At 38.2% G+C, this 24,457-nt stretch overlaps 1 protein-coding gene across 5 annotated transcripts in view; it reads right to left on the minus strand.

Annotated features, from left to right (window-relative positions):
- CFAP95 (cilia and flagella associated protein 95) overlaps positions 1-24,457 on the minus strand; it is a 127,918-nt gene that overhangs the window by 85,445 nt on the left and 18,016 nt on the right. For 2 of the 5 annotated variants that reach the window (XM_060300857.1, XM_030877031.2), the window contains exon 1: positions 1,505-1,656. The exons of 2 other annotated variants lie outside the window; for them this stretch is intronic. In XM_060300857.1, the coding sequence (XP_060156840.1) occupies positions 1,505-1,656 (152 nt within the window). Of the gene's footprint in view, positions 1-1,504; positions 1,657-14,390; positions 14,561-24,457 lie in introns of those variants that run through there. One more of the 5 variants, XM_070045742.1, reaches the window with a different exon arrangement.

Raw genomic sequence — 24,457 nt, forward strand, 5'->3', positions numbered from 1 at the left:
CTGGCAGTGATTTATATTATGACCTAAATCCTTATGGAGTAACAAAATCATGAAAGAGCTAAGTGTTTTGCTTGAGGGCTGTGAGGTAAGCCCTGTATGAGGTTAAAGGAGGATTTTCTGCTTCCCAATGTAGATTTTTATTCTAAATTAATATAGCCTCTCACAGTGAGCTCAATATAGGCAGAGAGTTGGTTTTAGGGATGAGAAGTAAAAGGGAGAGAGTTCATGGGAAAGTGAGTAGGCTGTAGCAAGTTTGCAAGACAGAAACAACGGGATTCACATATTATACATTACATGAATGAATGGGATCAAGAGGACTTAGCCTTAGGGCTAGAGTCAAAATCATCTTCTTTCAAAGGTGAAAGTATAAAGAAGACAAGATTTGAGATTTCATTTCAAATCTTCCTCTTTCCCAGAATATTCCAAATAGTCCAAAAACAATTACTGTCAATAGTACAGCCAGGAAAATTGACCCAAAGGATAGAATTCTAAATACCCTAAAAGGCCCCACTGTTCTGCCAATTAAATGTCATGGTTTCACTATCAGTCACTGTAATATTTAATAAACAGGAGAATCTCTAAGTGAATTCCAAACCCAAAGCCTAATGCAGAGGAAGTAAATGTTTCCTGAAGCCAGGAAAGAACCTGAAATTACCACAGAAAGAAGGAGTAGACTCATCTTAAGGAGTAGCCAGTGTTCAGCTCCAGTACATTCATAGTCGGCAGAAAGAATAAAATCCTCTGTTGCCAAGCCTTTCAGATTTTCAAGAGAAGACACAATCCTAGATTTCCACGTGAAATCTCCTGGTTTTAAATGTGGGCAATTAATTTAAAAGAAAAATGTAAACACAGTGCATGTCAAATAAACTATGTCTGTTGGTTTACCCAGTGAGGGATGCCGGTCTGCAGTCTCTGGCCAGAATAGTCCTAGTAGCCTAGGGAATATTTTAACAACCTCTTTCAAATCATTCATTGTGCCTCACTGCCCCCAAGAAACGGCAGTTCTGGAGGCCATCCTCTGAACAGACATCTCCTCCTCCTGTGCCCTCGGTCTCCTAACAGACCCTGCCTTTTGTAAGTAAGCACTTGTCTCAGAACATGATTTCCAGGCCTCTGCAGACACCCTCCGCCTACACTGTGTGGGTGATCTATGACCTCTGGTAGACAGGGTCTGGCTGCAGCAGGTCTCCGTGTGTGCTAGGGAGCTGCTCTTGGAGGGCTTTCCTATCTCATCCTCCCTGCCCCTACTCTCACTCTGACCCTCGCCATCTCTCCTTTGAAGATGTTTCCCTTTCCTTTCTCTTTCTTCTCTCCCAGTTCTCTCTCTTGTATGATCTTTTTCTTTCTTTCTCTGCTTTTCTTTTCCTCTTTTCTCATTCTTCTCTGTTTATTTTATCCTCTCCACCCTTGTCCTCTCTCTCTTACTCTCCTTTCCTCTCCTCCCCCATCCCTTCCCTTCTTCTCCCTCTCCCAGCACCTAGAAACTGCAAGAGAGCTCGCTCACCAGGAATACACCAGCACTGGCTTCGAGTATTTCTTGTGATGGGAGCGGAGGGTTAGGGAGCCCTTGCGCTCCATCAAGTCCGTGGGTCCAAGTTCAAACCAGTGTTGACTACCGCTACACCAACCCTGGCAGGAGCTGTCACAGCTCCCCATGGCTGCCCTCCTGTTACAGATCTCAGAGGATTTCTCTCTGCACCTATCCTGTTGCCTGTGCCGACACAGCCCAAGATTCGGCTTCTCTCATCTCCTAAGCAACCTGGGGCGGGGTCAATGTAAAGGGCGGGGCCAGTAGAAAGACGTATCTCTCAAGCCTAAAAGCCCTGGTTTCCTAGACAGTGAACGCAGATACTGCTTAGAAACTACACTTCCCAGAATGCAATGAGGGGAGCGAGCGGGCTATATAGAGGTTGAGAGGGACACCTGCATCCTGGGATCTGTAGTTTCGCTCTCCTAACAGTCTACTCCTCAGAGTGGGCGGAGTTAAGGGGGAGCGCTGGGTCACTTAAGGAGGACTAAGTGGACCTGAGCCCGGAGCTGGTCTATTGGGGCTGTCCTTGCGGAAGTTTCTTTTTACCATTCATCATCTGTTGCCACCACACCTTCTGCTTACAAGTTATGTAAATTTAACTAAAAGGGAGCAAGAGAACACCCCTCAAACCATAAAATATGTCTTTTCTATATAGCTTTTCTAAATAAGAAAGAGGAGCAGAATTGTTTAGCAAATCAGCTAAAAAGTTTGAGGATGAAAAAGGCTTGGCTGGTCCCAGTTTCAGCTGTTCTCTCAACCTTTCTGAGCACGAATTTCTTCCTCTGAAAAACGAGGGAGGGAATGGGATCGTGGAGGGGGCTGAGAAGGACACAAGAATCAGAGGTCCCTTCAGGCTGTAATGGCTGAAAGACTCAATCTCTAGGTACAGTTTAGGGCTCTAGGGCATTCAGCTCCCCAAGATTTGCCAAATTCTTCTCGCCTTAACATTTAACAGTTAATATGTGGTGACAATACAAACTCATCACATTATTGTTTTGTAAGTTATATGCAAGAAGGAGATTTTAAAAAGATTATCTACAGCATTGCCGTCAGGAAATCTTGTGCTTATTCCACTTTTGAGTTTCCAAGAAAAGAGTATTTAGCACATCAGAATTCTCCTCCCCAACCTCAGCTGAGCACCTTAAGGGCATTAATGAACTTAATCATGGCCATCCCTCGGACCTGGCATAGCGCTTAATATATACATACCATATATACATACCATCAGTGAACTAATGAATGAATATTATGTTTGATTACCTTAGATTTATCCGGGCTTCCATAAATTACAGAAGTTTCTTACTTTAAGAAGGCCACATTACACAAAAAATTCAAATGTAAAAACACAAATTAAGAGATATTTTACATTACAAATAGATTTTATAGTTCACAGAAGATTTATTATGGCACTCCTATAGATAGCGAAGTGCTCTTCTGGATCAGATTTCACAAATTTGATTACACACAACTACTAAGTGCTTTTTTGTGGCCTGTGGTACTCAGTGTGGGCACCTGTGGTACCCAGTGTGGGCACCTGTGGTATGCTTAGGCCCCTATTTTACTGACAGCTACAGTTAAGCCATGTTTTTTAGAACCAAATAAATAGTCCACTGTCACAAGCTTAGTGCTAGTAGAGCGCTGACAGCTATTTTTGCCCTTTTCTTCTTGAAAGAATGAAAAGAAAAATAGAAATTAAAACGGTAAACAAGATCCAAGTTAAGCTCAATTCTGTCCAAAGCATAGCACATTGCTGTCACTCCAAAATTATTACCATCATACTATCTTTCAGTTTATTTTATTTTATTTAAGCTTAAAGTGTATTTATTTTACTTATGCTTTAAGTGATAGCAACATAATATATGTGCAACCAAGATGTCAGGTCTCTGTAGCCAATCTGACTCAGAGCCAAGCCCTTTCTCTGGTGCTGCTGAGATTTAAAAGCTCTTTAGCACACCAAGTAGCAATATAGTATGAAAACAAACAAAACAAACATAATTTGTTATTTTAGAGTTCCTTAAGCCAAGGTGACAGCCTTTTGAAGTCTAAGAAAATGCTTTTTCCCTCTTTATATCAGCTCTTTCCTCTTTCCTCTTTATATCAGCTTTATAAACTTTACTGTCTTCTGTGTCTACTAAATACTTTTCAACATCCTCGAGCTGAGATGTAGGAAATTAACTCTCTGATACCCTCAAGTTCAGACGTATTCTATTCTCTTTGTATACATCAGTACATTCTGTGGAATTTTTCGTTCCTGATTCCGTCCTTACCAGTAATAGAACAGTATTTATTGCAGAGGGGTTTTGTGAGAATTACATAAGATGATAAATATATTGAAAGCAGAAGGAACAGTTCCTAATACATGCTCAGCCCTCAATTAAATTTCAATTACTAATGCTATTACTACATCCCAACTTTGTCCTTATCATTTTGGAAAAGTATTCTAAAATGTGCTTGTTGTTTGTGTAGAGTTTCCTAACTATACTTCACTGTTCTTCAAGCTTTGTCTGTCTACAAGGTCTATTTAATGAATATCTTTTAATCATATTTTAATATGAAATTTAATAGTCTGAATCAGAAAAATGTTGGCAAGATATTTTGATGTTATCAGTGATAACAATGGTTTCGTATTCATATGGAATCTTTTCAAGACCATTATTAATAAGCTTTATTCTTTATAAAATCACTGATCCTCAACATACTTGAGTTATTCCTATTTTCCTCAAGCTTCATCAAACCAATGTAGTGTAGGGCTTAATGCAATGCCTTCTATTATATTAATCTCTTTTCACCGTAACATCCTTGGGGTTAGAAAATCACAGCTCAGGTGGCTGAAACAGGACTTCTCTGTAAGATAATTGCAGGCAGACCAACTCGGGAAGTGGGAATCCCTTCATCTGAGCCTACTCTAGTATATTTCTTTATTAGCTTTATCAGATCCTTAAAGAGGTTGCCAAGAAGACCTGACAAGAACAGCAAACCTAAAACAGATGTAACCCAGCCAGATGTAAATGCCTACAGAGGTTAACCTCTTTACCATCTCCTTTCCTTCCTGTCTTAATAGTCTGCTCAGTTCTTGGAAAAGCCCCTGCTCAGGACCTTCCAAAGTCACCATCATTGTATCCTCTCCCAGCATTAAAATTCTTCTACCAAATGTCATGCAATTACCTGAGAGAAAAATTTTAATTATGTAAGAAAATTAATTTGTACCATCTCCATGTTGAATCTAGTTTAAGTCTATTGAAAACTTGTATTTAAATTGTATAAAACTTAGAAGCTTAAAACTGAGTATTTATGTCCTAATCAAGGGTTGCATAGTAATTTTTTAGTTCCCCAGAAATAAGGACCTCCATATATACATCTAGGGGCCCACTTTCAAATATTTTGTATAAAAAAGTTAGAGTTCACCAGTTTGTCAAAATGAATGAGAGGTGTCTGGTCCTCCCCACTCCCTCTGTCCCCCCTATCTCCTGACCTCTCTCCCACCTCTCCCTTCTTCTTTTCCTTTTCCCCACTTTTCCTCCACTTATCCCTTCCTCTTCCATCTCTACTCATCTTCTTGCCTTCTTTCCTCTCCTCTCTTCTGCCTTCCCTCTCCCTGCTTCCTGTTCCTCTTCTTCCTTCTGTGAGAAGCGGTATGGATATTAGAACCAGAATCTACTGCTGAGCACCCAAGACAATCTGGTACAATTCAGTTACATGAAAAATATGAAAGAAAAATAGTAAAACCTAGAAATCAGGACTAAAGTTTATATGAATAAGCTCATGTTTAACGACCCAGGAACTCTCAAAGGAATCAACACCAATGAAAGCTTCAATCTTCTTTCCTTTCCTTTAACTATTCATAACTACCAACAGTCTTTTCCAGAAGAATTTAACCTTGAGTATGATTCCTCTGTGCTTCTAATTTGTATTGCAAACTTATTAGGCATTGATCTGCCCTCAAACCATTATTAACTAGTACTGATTAAGTCCTGTCATGCAAGAGGCATTACTTCTGGAACTGCAACTCTCAGCATGGTGATTAATTTATTAAATATTCAATTCAGCATTTCCCTTATTTTTTAATGTCTTTATTGAAGTATAATTGCTTTACAATGTTGTGTTAGTTTCTGCTGTATAACAAAGTGAATCAGCTATATGTACACATATATCCCCATATCCCCTCCCTCTTGCGTCTCCCTCCCACCCTCCCTATCCCAACCCTCTAGGTGGTCACAAAGCACTGAGCTGATGACCCTGTGCTATGCAACTGCTTCCCACTAGCTATCTATTTTACGTTTGGTAGTGTCTATATGTCAATGCTACTCTCTCACTTCGTCCCAGCTTCCGCTTCCCTCTCCCCATGTCCTCAAGTCCATTCTCTACGTCTGCGTCTTTATTCCTGTCCTGCTCCTAGGTTCATTGGAACCATTTTTTTTTTTTTTTTTTAGATTCCATATATAGGTGTTAGCATACAGTATTTGTTTTTTTCCTTCTGACTTACTTCACTCTGTATGACAGACTCTAGGTCCATCTACCTCCCTACAAATAACTCAATTTCGTTTCTTTTTATGGCTGACTAATATTCCATTGTATATATGTGCCACATTTCTTTATCCATTCATCTGTCAATGGACACTTAGTTTTCTTCCATGTCTTGGCTACTGTAAATAGTGCCGCAGTGAACATTGTGGTACATGTCTCTTTTTGAATTATGCTTTTCTCAGGGTATATGCCCAGTAGTGGGATTGCTGGCCATATGTTAGTTCATTCTATTGTTAGTTTTCTAAGGAACCTCCATACTGTTCTCCATAGTGGCTGTATCAATTTACATTCCCACCAACAGTGCAAGAGCGTTCCCTTTTCTCCACACCCTCTCCATCATCTATTCTTTGGGGATTTTTTGATGATGACCATTCTGACTGGTGTGAGGTGATACCTCACTGTAGTTTTGATTTGCATTTTTCTAATGATCAGTGATGTTGAACATCCTTTCATGTGTTTGTTGGCCATCTGTATATATTCTTTGGAGAAATGTCTATTTAGGCTTTCTGTCCATTTTTGGATTGGGTTGTTTGTTTTTTTGATATTGAGCTGCATGAGCTGCTTGTATATTTTGGAGATTAATCCTTTGTCAGTTGCTTCGTTTGCAAGTATTTTCTCCCATTCTGAGGATTGTCTTTTCATCTTGTTTACAGTTTCCTCTGCTGTGCAAAAGCTTTTAAGATTCATTAGGTCCCATTTGTTTATTTTTGTTTTTATTTTCATTACTCTAGGAGGTTGGTCAAAAAAGATCTTACTGCCATTTATGTCAAAGAGTGTTTTTCCTATGTTTTCTTCTAAGGGTTTTATAGTGTCTGGTCTCACATTTAGGTCTTTAATCGATTTTGAGTTTGTTTTTCTGTATGGTGTTAGGCAGTGTTCTAATTTCATTCTTTTACATGTAGCTGTCCAGTTTTCCCAGCACCATTTATTGAAGAGGCTGTCTTTTCTCCATTGTATGTTCCTGCCTCCTTTGTCATAAATTAGGTTATCATATGTGTGTGGGTTTATCTCTGGGCTTTCTATCCTGTTCCATTGATCTATATTTCTGTTTTTGTGCTAGTACCATACTGTCTTGATTCCTGTAGCTTTGTAGTATAGTTTGAAGTTGGGGAGCCTGATTCCTCCAGCTCTGTTTTTCTTTCTCAAGATTGCTTTGGCTATTTGGGATCTTTTGTGTTTCCATACAAATTGTAAAATTTTTTGTTCTAATTCTAATTACCAATGCCATTGGTAATTTGATAGGGATTGCATTGAATCTGTAGATTGCTTTGGGTAGTATAGTCATTTTCACAATAGTGATTCTTCCAATCCAAGAACATGGTATATTTCTCCATCTGTTTATGTCATCTTTGATTTCTTTCATCAGTGTCTTATAGTTTTCTGAGTACAGGTTTTTACCCCCTTAGGTAGCTTTATTCCAAGGTATTTTATTCTTTTTGTTGTGATGCTAAATGTGATTGCTTCCTTAATTATTCTTTCTGATCTTTCATTGTTAGTGTACAGGAATGCAAGAGATTTCTGTGCATTAATTTTTTATCCTGCTACTTTACCAAATTCATTGATTAGCTCTAGTAGTTTTCTGGTGGCATCTTTAGGATTCTCCATGTATAGTATCATGTCACCTGCAAACAGTGACAGTTTTACTGCTTCTTTTCCAGTTTGGTTTCCTTTTATTTCTTTTTCTTCTCTGATTGCCATGGCTAGGACTTCCTTATTCAACTATGTTGAATAAGAGTGGCAAGAGTGTACATTCTTGTCTTGTTCCTGATCTTAGAGGAAATGCTTTCAGTTTTTCACCATTGAGAATGATGTTGGCTGTGGGTTTTTCATATATGGTCTTTATTATGTTGAGGTAGGTTCCCTCTATGCCCATTTTCTGGACAGTCTTTGTCATAAATGGGTGTTGAATTTTGTCAAAAGCTTTTTCTGCATCTATTGAGATGAAAATATGGTTTTTATTCCTTAATTTGTTAATGTGGTATATCACATTGATTGATTTGCATATATTGAAGAATCCTTGCATCCATGAGATAAATCTCATTTGATCATGGTGTATAATCCTTATAATGTGTTGTTGGATTCCATTTGCTAGTATTTTGTTGAGAATTTTGTACCTATATTCATCAGTGATATTGGCCTGTAATTTTGTTTTTTTGTGATATCTTTGTCTGGTTTTGGTATCAGGGTGATGGTGGCCTCGTAGGACAAATTTGTGATTGTTCCTCCCTCTGCAATTTTTTGAAAGAGTTTGAGAGAACAGGTGTTAGCTCTCCTCTAAATGTTTGATAGAATTTGCCTGAAAAGCCATCTGGTCTTGGACTGTTGTTTGTTGGAAGATTTTTTTTTTTTAACATCTTTATTGGGGTATAATTGCTTTACAATGGTGTGTTAGTTTCTGCTTTATAACAAAGTGAATCAGTTATATATATACATATGTTCCCATATCTCTTCCCTCTTGTGTCTCCCTCCCTCCCAACCTCCCTATCCCACCCCTCCAGGCGGTCACAAAGCACCGAGCTGATATCCCTGTGCCATGCAGCTACTTCCCACTAGCTATCTACGTTACGTTTGTTAGTGTGTATATGTCCATGACTCTCTCTTGCCCTGTCACAGCTCACCCTTCCCCCTCCCCATATCTGCAAGTCCGTTCTCCAGTAGGTCTGTGTCTTTATTCCTGTCTTACTGTACGTTCTTCATGACATTTTTTTTTCTTCTTAAATTCCATATATATGTGTTAGCATATGGTATTTGTCTTTTTCTTTCTGACTTACTTCACTCTGTATGACAGACTCTAGGTCTATCCACCTCATTACAAATAGCTCAATTTCGTTTCTTTTTATGGCTGAGTAATATTCCATTGTATATATGTGTCACATCTTCTTTATCCATTCATCCGATGATGGACATGTACGTTGTTTCCATCTCCGGGCTATTGTAAATAGAGCTGCAATGAACATTTTGGTACATGACTCTTTTTGAATTTTGCTTTTCTCAGGGTATATGCCCAGTAGTGGGATTGCTGGGTCATATGGTAGTTCTATTTGTAGTTTTTTAAGGAACCTCCATACTGTTCTCCATAGTGGCTGAACCAATTCACATTCCCACCAGCAGTGCAAGAGTGTTCCCTTTTCTCCACACTCTCTCCAGCATTTATTGTTTCTAGATTTTTTGATGATGGCCATTCTGACTGGTGTGAGATGATATCTCATTGTAGTTTTGATTTGCATTTCTCTAATGATTAATGATGTTGAGCATTCTTTCATGTGTTTGTTGGCAGTCTGTATATCTTCTTTGGAGAAATGTCTATTTAGGTCTTCCGCCCATTTTTGGACTGGGTTGTTTGTTTTCTTGTTATAGAGCTGCATGAGCTGCTTGTAAATTTTGGAGATTAATCCTCTGTCAGTTGCTTCATTTGCAAATATTTTCCCCCATTCTGAGGGTTGTCTTTTGGTCTTGTTTATGGTTTCCTTTGTTGGGCAAAAGCTTTGAAGTTTCATTAGGTCCCATTTGTTTATTTTTGTTTTTATTTCCATTTCTCTTGGAGGTGGGACAGAAAGGATCTTGCTGTGATTTATGTCATAGAGTGTTCTGCCTATGTTTTCCTCTAAGAGTTTGATAGTTTCTGGCCTTACATTTAGGTCTTTAATCCATTTTGAGCTTATTTTTGTGTATGGTGTTAGGGAGTGATCTAATCTCATACTTTTACATGTATCTGTCCAGTTTTTCCAGCACCACTTATTGAAGAGGCTGTCCTTTCTCCACTGTACATTCCTGCCACCTTTATCAAAGATAAGGTGTCCATATGTGCGTGGGTTTATCTCTGGGCTTTCTATCCTGTTCCATTGATCTATCTTTCTGTTTTTGTGCCAGTACCATACTGTCTTGATTACTGTAGCTTTGTAGTAGAGTCTGAAGTCAGGGAGCCTGATTCCTTCGGCTCCTTTTTTCGTTCTCAAGATTGCTTTGGCTATTCCGGGTCTTTTGTGTTTCCATACAAATTGCAAAATTTTTTGTTCTAGTTCTGTGAAAAATGCCAGTGGTAGTTTGATAGGGATTACATTGAATCTGTAGATTGCTTTGGGTAGCAGAGTCATTTTCACAATGTTGATTCTTCCAATCCAAGAACATGGTATATCTCTCCATCTATTTGTATCATCTTTAATTTCTTTCATCAGTGTCTTATAATTTTCTGCATACAGGTCTTTTGTCTCCTTAGGTAGGTTTATTCCTAGATATTTTATTCTTTTTGTTGCAATGGTAAATGGGAGTGTTTTCTTGATTTCAATTTCAGATTTTTCATCATTAGTATATAGGAATGCCAGAGATTTCTGTGCATTAATTTTGTATCCTGCCACTTTACCAAATTCATTGATTAGCTCTAGTAGTTTTCTGGTAGCATCTTTAGGATTCTCTATGTATAGTATCATGTCATCTGCAAACAGTGACAGGTTTACTTCTTCTTTTCTGATTTGAATTCCTTTAATTTACTTTTCTTCTCTGATTGCTATGGCTAAAACTTCCAAAACTATGTTGAATAAGAGTGGTGAGAGTGGGCAACCTTGTCTTTTTCCTGATCTTAGTGGAAATGCTTTCAGTTTTTCACCATTGAGGATAATGTTGGCTGTGGGCTTGTCATATATGGCCTTTATTATGTTGAGGAAAGTTCCCTCTATGCCTACTTTCTGCAGGGTTTTTATCATAAATGGGTGTTGAATTTTGTCAAAAGCTTTCTCTGCATCTATTGAGATGATCAAATGGTTTTTCTCCTTCAATTTGTTAATATGGTTAATCACATTGATAGATTTGCATATATTGAAGAATCCTTGCATTCCTGGAATAAACCCCACTTGATCATGGTGTATGATCCTTTTAATGTGCTGTTGGATTCTGTTTGCTAGTATTTTGTTGAGGATTTTTGCATCTATGTTCATCAATGATATTGGCCTGTAGTTTTCTTTCTTTGTGTCATCCTTGTCTGGTTTTGGTATCAAGGTGATGGTGGCCTCGTAGAAGGAATTTGGGAGTGTTCCTCCCTCTGAGAAGGGGGATAGGTGTTAGCTCTTCCCTAAATGTTTGATAGAATTCGCCTGTGAAGCCATCTGGGCCTGGGCTTTTGTTGGTTGGAAGATTTTTAATCACAGTTTCAATTTTAGTGCTTGTGATTGGTCTGTTCATATTTTCTATTTCTTCCTGATTCAGTCTTGGCAGGTTGTGCATTTCTAAGAATTTGTCCATTTCTTCCAGATTGTTCATTTTATTTGCATAGAGTTGCTTGTAGTAATCTCTCATGATCTTTTGTATTTCTGCAGTGTCAGTTGTTACTTCTCCTTTTTCATTTCTAATTCTATTGATTTGAGTCTTCTCCCTTTTTTTCTTGATGAGTCTGGCTAGTGGTTTATCTATTTTGTTTATCTTCTCAAAGAACCAGCTTTTAGTTTTATTGATCTTTGCTATTGTTTCCTTCATTTCTTTTTCATTTATTTCTGATCTGATTTTTATGATTTCTTTCCTTCTGCTAGCTTTGGGGTTTTTTTGTTCTTCTTTCTCTAATTGCTTGAGGTGCAAGGTTAGGTTGTTTATTCGAGATGTTTCCTGCTTCTTAAGGTGGGCTTGTATTGCTATAAACTTCCCCCTTAGAACTGCTTTTGCTGCATCCCATAGGTTTTGGGTCGTTGTGTCTCCATTGTCATTTGTTTCTAGGTATTTTTTTATTTCCTCTTTGATTTCTTCAGTGATCACTTTGTTATTAAGTAGTGTATTGTTTCAATTTCATTACTTGTGATAGGTCTGTTTATATTTTCTAATTCTTCCTGGTTCAGTCTTGGAAAGTTGTACCTTTCCAAGAATTTGTCCATTTCTTCAAGGTTGTCTATTTTATTGGCATATAGTTGCTTGTAGTAGTCTCTTATAATCCTTTGTATTTCTGTGATGTCAGTTGTAATTTCTCCTTTTTCATTTTAATTTTATTGATCTGAGTCCTCTCCCTTTTTTCTTGATGTATTTGGCTAAAGGTTTATCAATTTTGTTTATCTTCTCAAAGACCCAACTTTTTTTGTTTTTGCGGTACGCGGGCCTTTCGCTGTTGTGGCCTCTCCCGTTGCGGAGCACAGGCTCCGGGCACACAGGCTCACGGGCCTAGCCATTCTGCAGCACGTGGGATCTTCCCGGACCGGGGCACGAACCCGTGTCCCCTGCATCGGCAGGCAGACTCTCAACCACTGCGCCACCAGGGAAGCCCAGAACCAACTTCTAATTTTATTGATATTTGATATTGTTTTCATTTCTATTTCATTTATTTCTGCTCTGATATTTATGCTTTCTTTCCTTCTACTGACTTTGGGTTTTCTTTGTTCTTCTTTCTCTAGTTGCTTTAGGTGTAAGGTTAGATAGTTTATTTGTGATTTTTCTTGTTTCTTGAGGTGAGATTGAATTGCTATAAACTTCCCTCTTAGAACGCTTTTGCTGTGTCCCATAGGCTTTGGGTTGTTGTGTTTTCATTGTCATTTGTTTCTATTTATTTTTTAATTTCCTCTTTTATTTCTTCAGTGATCTCTTGGTTATCTAGTAGTGCACTGTATGTATTTCTGTTTTTTACAGCTCTTTTTTTTTCCTGTAGTTGATTTCTAATCTCATAGTGTTGTGGTCAGAAAAGATGCTTCATACAATTTCAATTTTCTTAAATTTACTGAGGCTTGATTTCGGACCCAAGATGTGATCTATCCTGGAGAATGTTCCATGTGCATTTGAGAAGAAAGTGTATTCTGTCACTTCCGGGTGGAATGTCCTATAAATACCAACTGAATCTATCTGGTCTATTGTGTCATTTAAAGCTTGTGTTTCTTTATTTATTTTCTGTTTGGATGATCTGTCCATTGGTGTAAGTGGGGTGTTAAAGTCCCCCACTATTATTGTGTTACTGTCGATTCCCCCTTTTATGGTTGTTAGCATTTGCCTTATGTATTGAGGTGTTCCTATGTTGGGTGCTTCAATATTTATAATTGTTATATCTTCTTCTTGGACTGATCCCTTGATCATTACGTAGTGTCCTTCCTTATCTCTTGCAACAGTCTTTATTTTAAAGTCTATTTTATCTGATATGAATATTGCAACTTCAGCTTTCTTTTGACTTCCATTTGCATGGAATATCTTCTTCCATCCCCTCAGTTTCAGTCTGTATGCGTCCCTTGTTCTGAGGTGGGTCTCTTGTAGACAGCGTATAGATGGGTCTTATTTTTGTATCCATTCAGCCAGTCTGTGTATTTTGGTTGGGGCATTTAATCCATTTACATTTAAGGTAATTATTGATGTGTATGTTCCTATTACCATTTTCTTAATTATTTTAGGTTTGTTTTTGTGGGTCTTCTTCTTCCCTTGTGTTTCCTGACTAGAGAAGTTCCTTTAGCATTTGTTGCAAAGGTGCTCTGGTGGCGCTGAATTCTCTTAGCTTTTGTTTGTCTGTAAAGCTTTTGATTTCTCTGTCAAATCTGAATGAGAGCCTTGCTGGGTAGAGTAATGTTGGTTGTAGGTTTTTCCCTTTCATCACTTTAAATAATCATGCCGCTCCCTTCTGGCCTGCAGAGTATTTTAAATGTAATCATATAGCTCATGCTGTGTCATCTCTTCTCATTTAGTGTCTGTTCTATTTAGTTTAAGATGAACTAAATTTCTATTTTTGAGTGAACCTTATCATTATTCTTGAAAAATATGTCATATTTTCTCCCACTGTTGATATGCATGAGGAGAATATTTTGTGTAATAATTAACTGCCTTTTTTTCTTGGCACATTATGAGAATTAATTTGGAAGTAAAATATATTAACGATTACTCTTATTTACCAATTTGAAAGTTTTCTTCAAAACTGTGACACAAAATTTCCTTCCATTATAGTCAGAATGTGGGATAAATGTTTCTTCCAGATGGGTATCATTTCTTATTTTTTATCTAAATGTATAAGGGTCATGGAATAAACAAGCCTAGAATCTGGGCTCATAGGAAGGGAGAGTAAAGGTTATTTGGTACAGCATCATAGTCAAAGTAGAAATGTACTCCTGGCCTCTAAACTACTGCTGAGAATAGTTATCTTACCTCCACATAAGCTCAGACTCTAGAGCACACAATTCACAAAGGCGGCCCATTCCAATACTGTACAAGTATAATCATAGGTTCCATCTTATGCTGAGCTAATGTGAACCTCCTTGCTTGATGCACCTGTTGCTTCTGCTTCTTGAAAATGGAAGATAAGCCTTATTTCTCTTGAGCACAAGATCCTTTCAGAGATTTGAAGAGTTATAACATGGCTTCTCTTTTCCCAGGTAAACAAAGTAAACAAACTTACCTGTTCTTCATCTTTATTATGGCTGAACCTCTGGATGTACATCACTTTGATCATGATCTCCTTAAAAAAGTGTTCTCAGAATAGAGCACAATATTTTACTCTTACCAGTGCTGAGTACAGTGGAGCTACTGTGTCCCATACATTTGATTCTGTGCTTTTATTAGCACAACCTAAGCAGGAGAGGAAGTAAGTAAGAGAGGATATGAAAAAGGAAAGAAGAGACAGAGGGAAGGAGGGAGGAAGAAACAGAAAATAGGTGAACTGAAACCAGATCAGGGAGAAATAAACAAATTCAAAATGTAAGTATGTCCCAAGGCGAATCCTAGGATCAGAACTACCATCTGGAGACAAAGCTTTTGGACCTCTGGCAAGGTTGGAAAGCTTATAGCAAGCCTCCTGCATGAAGCCTAGGGCCTTTAAAACAACAATTGAAGGAGTCTATGAAAATACAAATCCTCTCTGAAGCAAACTATCCCCAATTTAGACTCTCAGGATTCCCCCAGATTAAATTCAACAAATGTGAGCTCACAAAAAGTACTGGCAAATATAGAAGGAAATAAGCTAGGGTGAGCAAAAGCAACAAAGAACAGATTTAGGTCCCCTACCACTCCCTAAATCAGATATTCAAATTATTAGATGCAGCATGTGAGATAACTCTGAACCAAAATTCTAAAGAAACAAATCTCGGAATCAGAAAACAATTTGATTAAGGGATAAATCACTCTCAAAAATAGAGAAACTTTCAATGTGAACATGGATGCATTAATCAGTAGTTTCCCCCCTCATCATGGAAATCTTATGAAAGCCACAAGTATGTGGAAAACAAAAATTTTAATTTTGTTAAAATTAAGAGAGAGACTACAAAATATACAAAGGCTGCTGAGCCTTTAGGATTCACAAGGTAGTAAGTGCAGAAGGACCTAAGAGCAGTGTGGTAGGCAGAATCCTAAAATCTATGCTCCCCTCCACCCCAACCAAGATTTCCTGCTCTAATCTGGGTACGAATATGATGAATACAATATTACATCTGTGATTATGTTATATTACATGGCAAATGGGATTTTGTAGATGCAATTTAAAGTACTAATCAGTTGATTTTGGGTTAACCAAAAGGGAGATTATCCAGGTGAACTTAATCTAATCACACAAGTCCTTTGAATGCAGAGAGTTTTCTCTGTCCATTGGCAGAAGGGAAGCTCAGAGAGATCTGAAACAGAAGGATTCAAGGCACTGTTGCTAGTTTTGAAGATGGAGGAGCCATTTAAACGATGGGAGAGTGGCCTCTAGGAGCTATAAGAGTGGTCCATATCTGACAGCTAGTAGGAAAATGGAAACTCCAGTCCTACAATTGTAGGGAAGTGAGTTCTGTCAACAACCGGAATAAGCTTGGAAGTGATTTCTTTCCCCGATACTCCATAAAGAGCCCAGTCCAGCTGACACCTGATCTTGGCCATGTGAAACCCTCTTTAGGGAACAAGTGAAGTCTGCCCAGACTTCTGACCTATAGAACCGTGAGCTATTATATGAGTGTTGTCTTAAGCCATTAAATTTGTGGTAATTTGTTATGCAGCAAAAGAAAACTAAAAGAAGTGATATTTCAGAAAGTTATACTAAAAAATGCCCAAAGATGATAAGCCACATCTTGATGTACAGAAAGTATCCCTAATGAGCAGCAAGTGGATTGGGAAGGTGAAGTGAATGGTGTCAGATGGCCCTATCAGTCATATGACTGATGACTGACATTAAGTAGAAGAGGGCTGAAAAAAGTCTGCTAGTTTATACTCTCCAATGAGCCTAGTTCTTATAATCTTTGCTAAAAGAGGATATTTTGATTGCTATTTTCATCAATGTAAAATTGTGTCCTTCATTCCATTTTAATTATTTTGACTTTGAATTACACTTGTTTGAGATTAATATTGAAACATCTACTCTGTGGTTATTTGTGTTTTCCTGGTGCATCTCACCTCACTTTTTATTCTTAGTCATCTAGCATCATTTAGGATAGGGTTCATTTATAGATAGAATATAGTTAATCTTTCCTTTTCACAAAGGAAATTTAAACCATTTTCTTTGTTATAACTTATTTTTTGTCTAGTTATATTATCTTTTTTTTTTCAATATTTTCTTGCTTTCCTTTTATTTCTGTCTACTCTATGGAGTATGCTTTATTTGCTACTATATTTCCCATTGACTTCAAAAGTGAAACTACTGGTTCTTATGAAGCTTTTCCAACATATTATTTTTTTTTTTTTTTTTTTTTTTTTTTGCGGTACGCGGGCCTCTTACTGTTGTGGCCTCTCCCGTTGTGGAGCACAGGCTCCAGACGCACAGGCTCGGCGGCCATGGCTCAGGGGCCCAGCCGCTCCGCGGCACGTGGGATCTTCCCGGACCCAGGCACAAACCCGTGTCCCCTGCATCGGCAGGCGGACTCTCAACCACTGCGCCACCAGGGAAGGCCCAATGTATTCTTTAACTTGCACTTCTTTATGTTTCAAGATCAGGAATAAAATATCATGCCTTGATAATATATAAGATGACAGTGCTCAGAACAAGGTATGCCGTCATCAAATGCTTATTCGATTAGATTGAGTTGAAATTAGTTTGTTCTTCAATCTCACTTGAAATTACTTGAGACACAGGATTCATACAACATCTCAGACAGCTGGGGGTTGGGGAAGCTTAAGTAATACGGCCTCTGGTAATGCAAGCAGAAGTGTTTCCAAATGAATGGTACGAAAACACTGTCAAAGTTTCATTACTGTTACTACTCATTGTTAGCCACTGAAGCACTATATTTTTAAATGCATGTATAAAAATAAGTTCAGTAATTGACAATTAATCTCTCTTCCTGTTCAAACAAAACCCAAGCGAGAAAGATTGCCTCATTTACTTTTCAGTGTCTTTTGCTTCCTTCCAATCTAAACTCCCATGCCAAGGACGTAGCAGTACCTCTACAATTCCCAGAAAGAGTCTCTGAGCACATGCATGTGGTATCCTGTCCAAGGGCGATTTAGCTGTCAGAATATATCATCAAATCCTTCAGCAAGTTTCCCAACTTATCATTACAGCTCCATGAGTAGCTTTATCAGATGACACAGTCCTAAATCATTTAAACCTGAGAGACAGCAGTGGAGAGCTACTGCAAAGGCTTACACAGTGGTTGCATTAAGATTTGTGGATGAAACATGATGGCCATGAAGGTGTTTTGGGAGAACAACCAGTCATCACTTCTGTTTGCTTTCCATTTCTTGTTCATATTACTTTTCTAATTTCAGGATAAACTTTACAGCTGATCTAAGCGTTTGTTAGCATGACTCCCGGAGGCTTCTGGCAAAGTGACCCCATTCTGGCTCTGCATTGCTAAGTTTAAGAATATACCAGGATTGGGACTTCCCTGGTGCTCCAGAAGTTAAGACTCCACGATCGCAATGCAGGAGGCCCAGGTTCAATCCCTGGTTGGATCCTACATACTGCAACTAAGAGTTCGCATGCTGCAACAAAAGATCCCGCATGTCACAACTAAAGATCCTGCACATGGCAACGAACATCTTACGTGCCGCAGCTAAGACCTGGCACAGACAAATAAATAAATAAATAAATAAATATTAAAAAAAGAGAGAGAGAGAGCTCTACCCATCACCAGTCCCTCCCATCAAGCCTCTCAGATAGCCTCATCCACCAGAGGGCAGACAGTAGAAGCAAGAAGAACTACAATCTTGCAGCCTGTGGGGAAAAAAAGCCACATTCACAGAAAGATAGATAAGATGAAAAGGCAGAGAGCTATGTACCAGATGAAGGAACAAGATAAAACCCCAGAAAAACAACTAAATGAAGTGGAGGTAGGCAACCTTCCAGAAAAAGAATTCAGAATAATGATAGTGAAGATGACTCAGGACCTCGGAAAAAGAATGGAGGCAAAGATCAAGAAGATGCAAGAAATGTTTAACAAAGACCTAGAAGAATTAAAGAACAAACAAACAGAGATGAACAATACAATTACTGAAATGAAAACTACACTAAAAGGAATCAATAGCAGAATAACTGAGGCAGAAGAATGGATAAGTGACCTGGAAGACAGAATGGTGGAATTCACTGCTGCAGAACAGAATAAAGAAAAAAGAATGTAAAGAAATGAAGACAGCCTAAGAGACCTCTGGGACAACATTAAACGCAACATCATTCGCAATATAGGGGTCCCAGAAGGAGAACAGAGAGAGAAAGGACCCGAGAAAATATTTGAAGAGATTATAGTCAAAAACTTCCCTAACATGGGAAAGGAAATAGCCACCCAAGTCCAGGAAGCGCAGCTACTCCCATATATGATAAACCCAAGGAGAAACACACCAAGACACATAGTAATCAAATTGGCAAAAATTAAAGGCAAAGAAAAATTATTGAAAGCAGCAAGGGAAAAACGACAAATAACATACAAGGGAACTTCCATAAGGCTAACTAACAGCTGATTTCTCAGCAGAAACTCTACAAGCCAGAAGGGAGTGGCATGATATGCTTAAAGTGATGAAAGGGAAGAACCTACAACCAAGATTACTCTACCCAGCAAGGATCTCATTCAGATTTGATGGAGAAATCAAAAGCTTTACAGACAAGCAAAAGCTAAGAGAATTTAGCATCACCAAACCACCTCTACAACAAATGCTAAAGGAACTTCTCTAAGTGGGAAACACAAGAGAAGAAAATGGCCTACAAAAACAAACCCAAAACAATTAAGAAAATGGTCCTAGGAACATACATATCAATAATTACCTTAAATGTGAATGGATTAAATACTCCAACCAAAAGACACAGATTGGCTGAATGGATACAAAAACAAGACCCATCTATATACCATGTTCGTGGACTGGAAGAATCAGTATTGTGAAAATGATTCTACTACCCAAAGCAATCTACAGATTCAATGCAATCCCTATCAAATTACCAATGGCATTTTTTACGGAACTAGAACAAATCATCTTAAAATTTGTATGGAGACACAAAAGAACCCAAATAGCCAAAACAGTCTTGAAGAAGAAAAATGGAGCTGGAGGAATGAGACTCCCTGACTTCAGACTATACTACAAAGCTACAGTAATCAAGACAATATGGTACTGGCACAAAAACAGAAACATAGACCAATGGAACAAGATAGCAAGCCCAGAGATAATCCCACGCACCTATGGTCAACTAATCTATGACAAAGGAGGCAAGGATATACAATGGAGAAAAGACAGTCTCTACAATAAGTGGTGCTCGAAAACTGGACAGCTACATGTAAAAGAATGAAATTAGAACACTCCCTAACACCATACACAAAAATAAACTCAAAATGGACTTGAGATGTAAATGTAAGACCGGACACTATAAAACTCTTAGAGGAAAACATAGGAAGAACACTCTTTGACATAAATCACAGCGAGATATTTTTTGATCCACCTCCTAGAGTAATGGAAATAAAAACAAAAATAAACAAATGGGACCTAATGAAATGTCAAAGCTTTTGCACGGCAAAGGAAACCATAAACAAGATGAAAAGACAACCCTCAGAATGGGAGAAAATATTTGCAAACAAATCAATGGACAAAGAATTAATCTCCAAAATATATAAACAGTCATGCAACTCAATATTAAAGAAACAAACAACCCAATCCAAAAATGGGCAGAAGCCCTAAATAGACATTTCTCCAAAGAAGACATACAGATGGCCAAGAAGCACATGAAAAGCTGCTCAACACCACTAATTATTAGAGAAATGCAAATCAAAACTGCAATGAGGTATCACCTCACACCAGTTAGAATGGGCATCATCAGAAAATCTATAAACAACAAATGCTGGAAAGGGTGTGGAGAAAAGGCAACCCTCTTGCACTGTTGGTGGGAATGTTAATTGATACAGCCACTATGGAGAACAGTATGGAGGTTCCTTAAAAAACTAAAAAGAGAATTATCATATGATCCAGCAGTCCCACTACTGGGCATTTACCCAGAGAAAACTGTAATTCAAAAAGACACATGCACCCCAATGTTCATTGCAGCACTGTCTACAATAGCCAGGTCACGGAAGCAACCTAGATGCCCATCAGCATACGAATGGATAAAGAAGATGTGGTACATATATACAATGGAATATTACTCAGCGATAAAAAGGAAAGAAATTGAGTCATTTGTTGAGACGTTGATGGATCTAGAGACTGTCATACAGAGTGAAGTAAGTCAGAAAGAGAAAAATATCGTACATTAATGCATGTATGTGGAACCTAGAAAAATGGTACAGATGAATCGGTTTGCAGGGCAGAAGTTGAGACACAGATGTAGAGAACAAATGTATGGACACCAAGGGGGGAAATCCGCGGTGGGGTGGAGATGGTGGTGTGCTGAATTGGGCGATTGGGATTGACATGTATACACTGATGTGTATAAAATTGACGACTAATAAGAACCTGCAGTATAAAAAACAAAACAAACAAACAAAAAATGATTATACTAGGATCAGGATACAATAGTTTGCATGCACCAAGAGTGATGAATAGGGGCTGTTTAGGCTTAGCTTCACTGTAGTGTACTGTACTGTACCGCCTCCTATAATCATATTGTGTTCTGTATTGAGAGGTTTAATGTAAAAATAACAATGACCAAATCATATATAAAAATAGATCTCTGACCCACAACCTGCAACAACTTGGCCAGGAAATCAACCAGCCCCAGGAAGCCAGCCTGCTATAAGTCAGACTTGCAGGAAGTCAAACTTCTATCTCCAGTGATGGTCCAGGAAGCCAAACAGTAACCCCTGTAACAACTGATCTCAAATGGCCAGGACCTGATTAATAACTGACAGCTTTACTAATATTTGTCCCCAGCCTGCCTACAGCTTCCTCATGCCAACAGCTTCCAATCAGGGCATACACGAAACCTTCTCTTTTTTCCGCTCCTCTGCCTGCCTTTGAGTCTCTGCTAAAACACAAGTGACAGTGGCTGACTCCCTTACTATAGCAAGCTCTGAATAAATAGCCTCTGCTTGCTTTCATTTGGTTAGTCTTCATTTATTTCCACAGTATAAATCTGAGTTTAAAGAGGTGCTCCTGGCTCCAAAGAAGTGGTCCCCAGCACATATCCAGGCAGTCTACTTAGAGAACTGATCCAGTCCTGTGTACTTAAGTCTAAATGCAAAGTGAAAGACTACTAAGAATAATATTACTCTTATTCAGATGTTATTATGTGTAACTATGCACCCAGTGGTGAGGATTTCAGAAGCAGGAACCCCCATCTGTCCTGAAATATGTTGCTGACCTCTGCAATGTGTATCATGATTGTGCTGATTTCCTTTTATGATAATTAAACCCTTCTCGATCTACCCAAGGAGCGTGTATCTGGTCTTTCCACCAGTCTGAGCTTACAAGTAACACTGTCAATACAATGATCATGCACATTCTGCTTCTCAGATTAGATAGGTAGGGCCTGTATATTTTGGAGAGGAATATAAAGATTTTTGTCTTCTGTCCAAGGCTAGAATTTATAGATAACTGCTAATGGTAGTATTTCTTAACCTAGAGCCAGGTACCATTTGGGGAAGAAAGGGCAATAAAGGCAGAGAGAGCAGCACAAGAAAGGTGAGGAGGCAGGAACATATAGAGCAATGTTGTACATCTCAGGAGCCTCCAAAATATGCCATATGGTTTACATCAAACTTCAAATGCAGACTTCCAACTTCTACAAGCTGAGGGAATAGGGGAAGGAAATGCTCTGAAGCAAACTTTGCCATGAGGAGAGTTTTTTTAACACCATTTATTTCTGGGTTTTCTTGCACTAAGAGGACAAGCAACATCTATAGCCAAATATAGAGTTAAAAATTTAACAACTTTCTCTTTTAACTTATGCATTAAATCAAATAATGTACACATGCTGTTTCTCTCTGCTAACTATGCTGATAAGTGCTATATTGTTTGAATAGCTCTTCTTGAGTCACAGGTGCATAGGACCAAGCAGTCAGCAGAAAAACAGTCAGCACATCTTGACTGGAAGCAGACAACCGTAATGGCCAAGAATCACGGAAATATCAAAAGAAGTAGCGCCAGCCCAGAGAAGTCTCAGTCATGTAGTCCTGCCAACCCCACCCTCAAATTTCTCCTTAAATAGACCTACCCTCTTTCAGAGAGCAGGACACTAATTTTCAAGATGTTAGTCTGCTGCCCTCCTCATTTGCTGGCAAATTACTAAATTTCTCTTTCCTTTATCCTCAAAACTTTGTCCTCGTTATTCTCATTCAGCATCACGGACAGGGACGGAATTTTCAGTTTTATAACCAGGTAGGTGCCACTAAACTCCCAAGACATCCCCATCTGCTGTTCTCCTTCATTCTCACTGCACAAGGATCACCATCACATTTGACTCTAAGTGGGACCGTGACACAGTCCAGATGTTCATTTTCAATCATTTGAGACCTAAATTTGTCAACAAATATTTTCAAAGGGAACATTAGGGAAAACAATTATGTGCTAAATACGAATGTCTACTTCTCTCTTTGCATTGCCAATTCCCTCTCTGGTATTAATCACAGTTGCTAATATTCATGTCATCATCTAATAGAGTTCCCACTTCTGTCAATTTGCAACATATCATTCAAGTAGCAGCAATTTTCTTTTTTTAATCTCAAGATTTTTCTATCCTATATATATGCATCATAGAAAATAAGAAAGAGAAATGAAAGAAGGAAAGAAATATTGAGGGAAGGAGGGAGGGAGGCAGTTTTTAGTACTGCTTGATTAAATGGCTCAATAAAATCATTCTTCTTCTCTCTACTTTGCCCTCAGGATTACAAGATAGTTGAAGCAGTTCTGGGCTGAACATCCCAGCAAGACCAGAACCAGAAATAAAAATGGATCATATCTCCTTGTGTCTCCTTCCTAAGAAGAGGAACTCTTTCCCAGGAGCCCAATAGCAAACTTCCCTCAGGTCTCACTGGCTGGAAATGGGTGACATGCCCTCTCCTAAACCAGTCGCTGATAAGAAGAATGGGACTACCAGAAAGACTTTATAGCTAAACCTTAAGCCTATCTGGATTCTATCGTAGAGTAAACATAAGGATTCTGTCAGTAAAAAAAAAAAAAAAAAAAAAAGTTGAGGTGGGATGAATCTTGGTAAGAAATCAGTGGTATCTGATAATACAGAGTATTAACATTAAAAAAAGAACTTTGAAAAAATTTTTGATGAAGAGTTATTATTTAAAATTGCATTTATTTGACTACTAGTTTGCTTTAACATTTCCTCATATGTTCTGCTCTCTATTCTATCTTTTTAAACTCCTTTGGGAGGGCACAGCCCTTTTTAGTGGCAGTAAAACAGAAGAGAAAAAAGAAAGGAATCCAATCTGCAGACTGACATCAATATTAAAATCTCAAGGTAGTTTACAAGAGCCATCACGTCAGAAGTCTCTTTATAGTTGCCAAATCCACGAGTTTCATCCAAGCACTGCTGACTGCTCAGTAGAACAGGTGAGGCAATATGAATCCACAAAACATTATTTGCACTAACCATATCTTCATTGGCAGGTTGATGCCAATAGGACTAAGAAGTTTCCCAAGAAGTTTCTTAAGTTTTGCTGACAGCTCAATACTACTCCCTTTTAATTTCCTATTATAAAGTGTTCTAGACCTCTCCCAAACTTGTGCCTAGAACTTCCCTAAAAGTAGAACAAGTTAGAGCACACATAGCTTCAACTCCAGTTACCCTTTGGCTTATTTTATTATGGGTTTTCTATTATAATATCATTAACTTAGGGAGTAACTGATGCCACTGATAGTGGAACCCACACAGTATATTCTAATTAGACTATTAGCTCCATTAATTTGAACTCCATTGCAACAATAAATCCTCTGCAATGTCTCCTTATCTTAACCCGTTTTCTGCTAACATTTCCATGTTACTAGTTAAGTACATTTAAATTATAATAATTAAATAATAATACATTTCCTTCTTTTGAAAAGATTTACCTTTTGAACAATAACAACATGTTCATTGGACAGTTATTGGTTTGCTTATCATTTGCTGATTTCTATATGGGCTATTTATATATTAAG

Source organism: Globicephala melas, chromosome 6 (assembly GCF_963455315.2).
Source record: "Globicephala melas chromosome 6, mGloMel1.2, whole genome shotgun sequence".
Lineage (NCBI taxonomy): Eukaryota > Metazoa > Chordata > Mammalia > Artiodactyla > Delphinidae > Globicephala > Globicephala melas.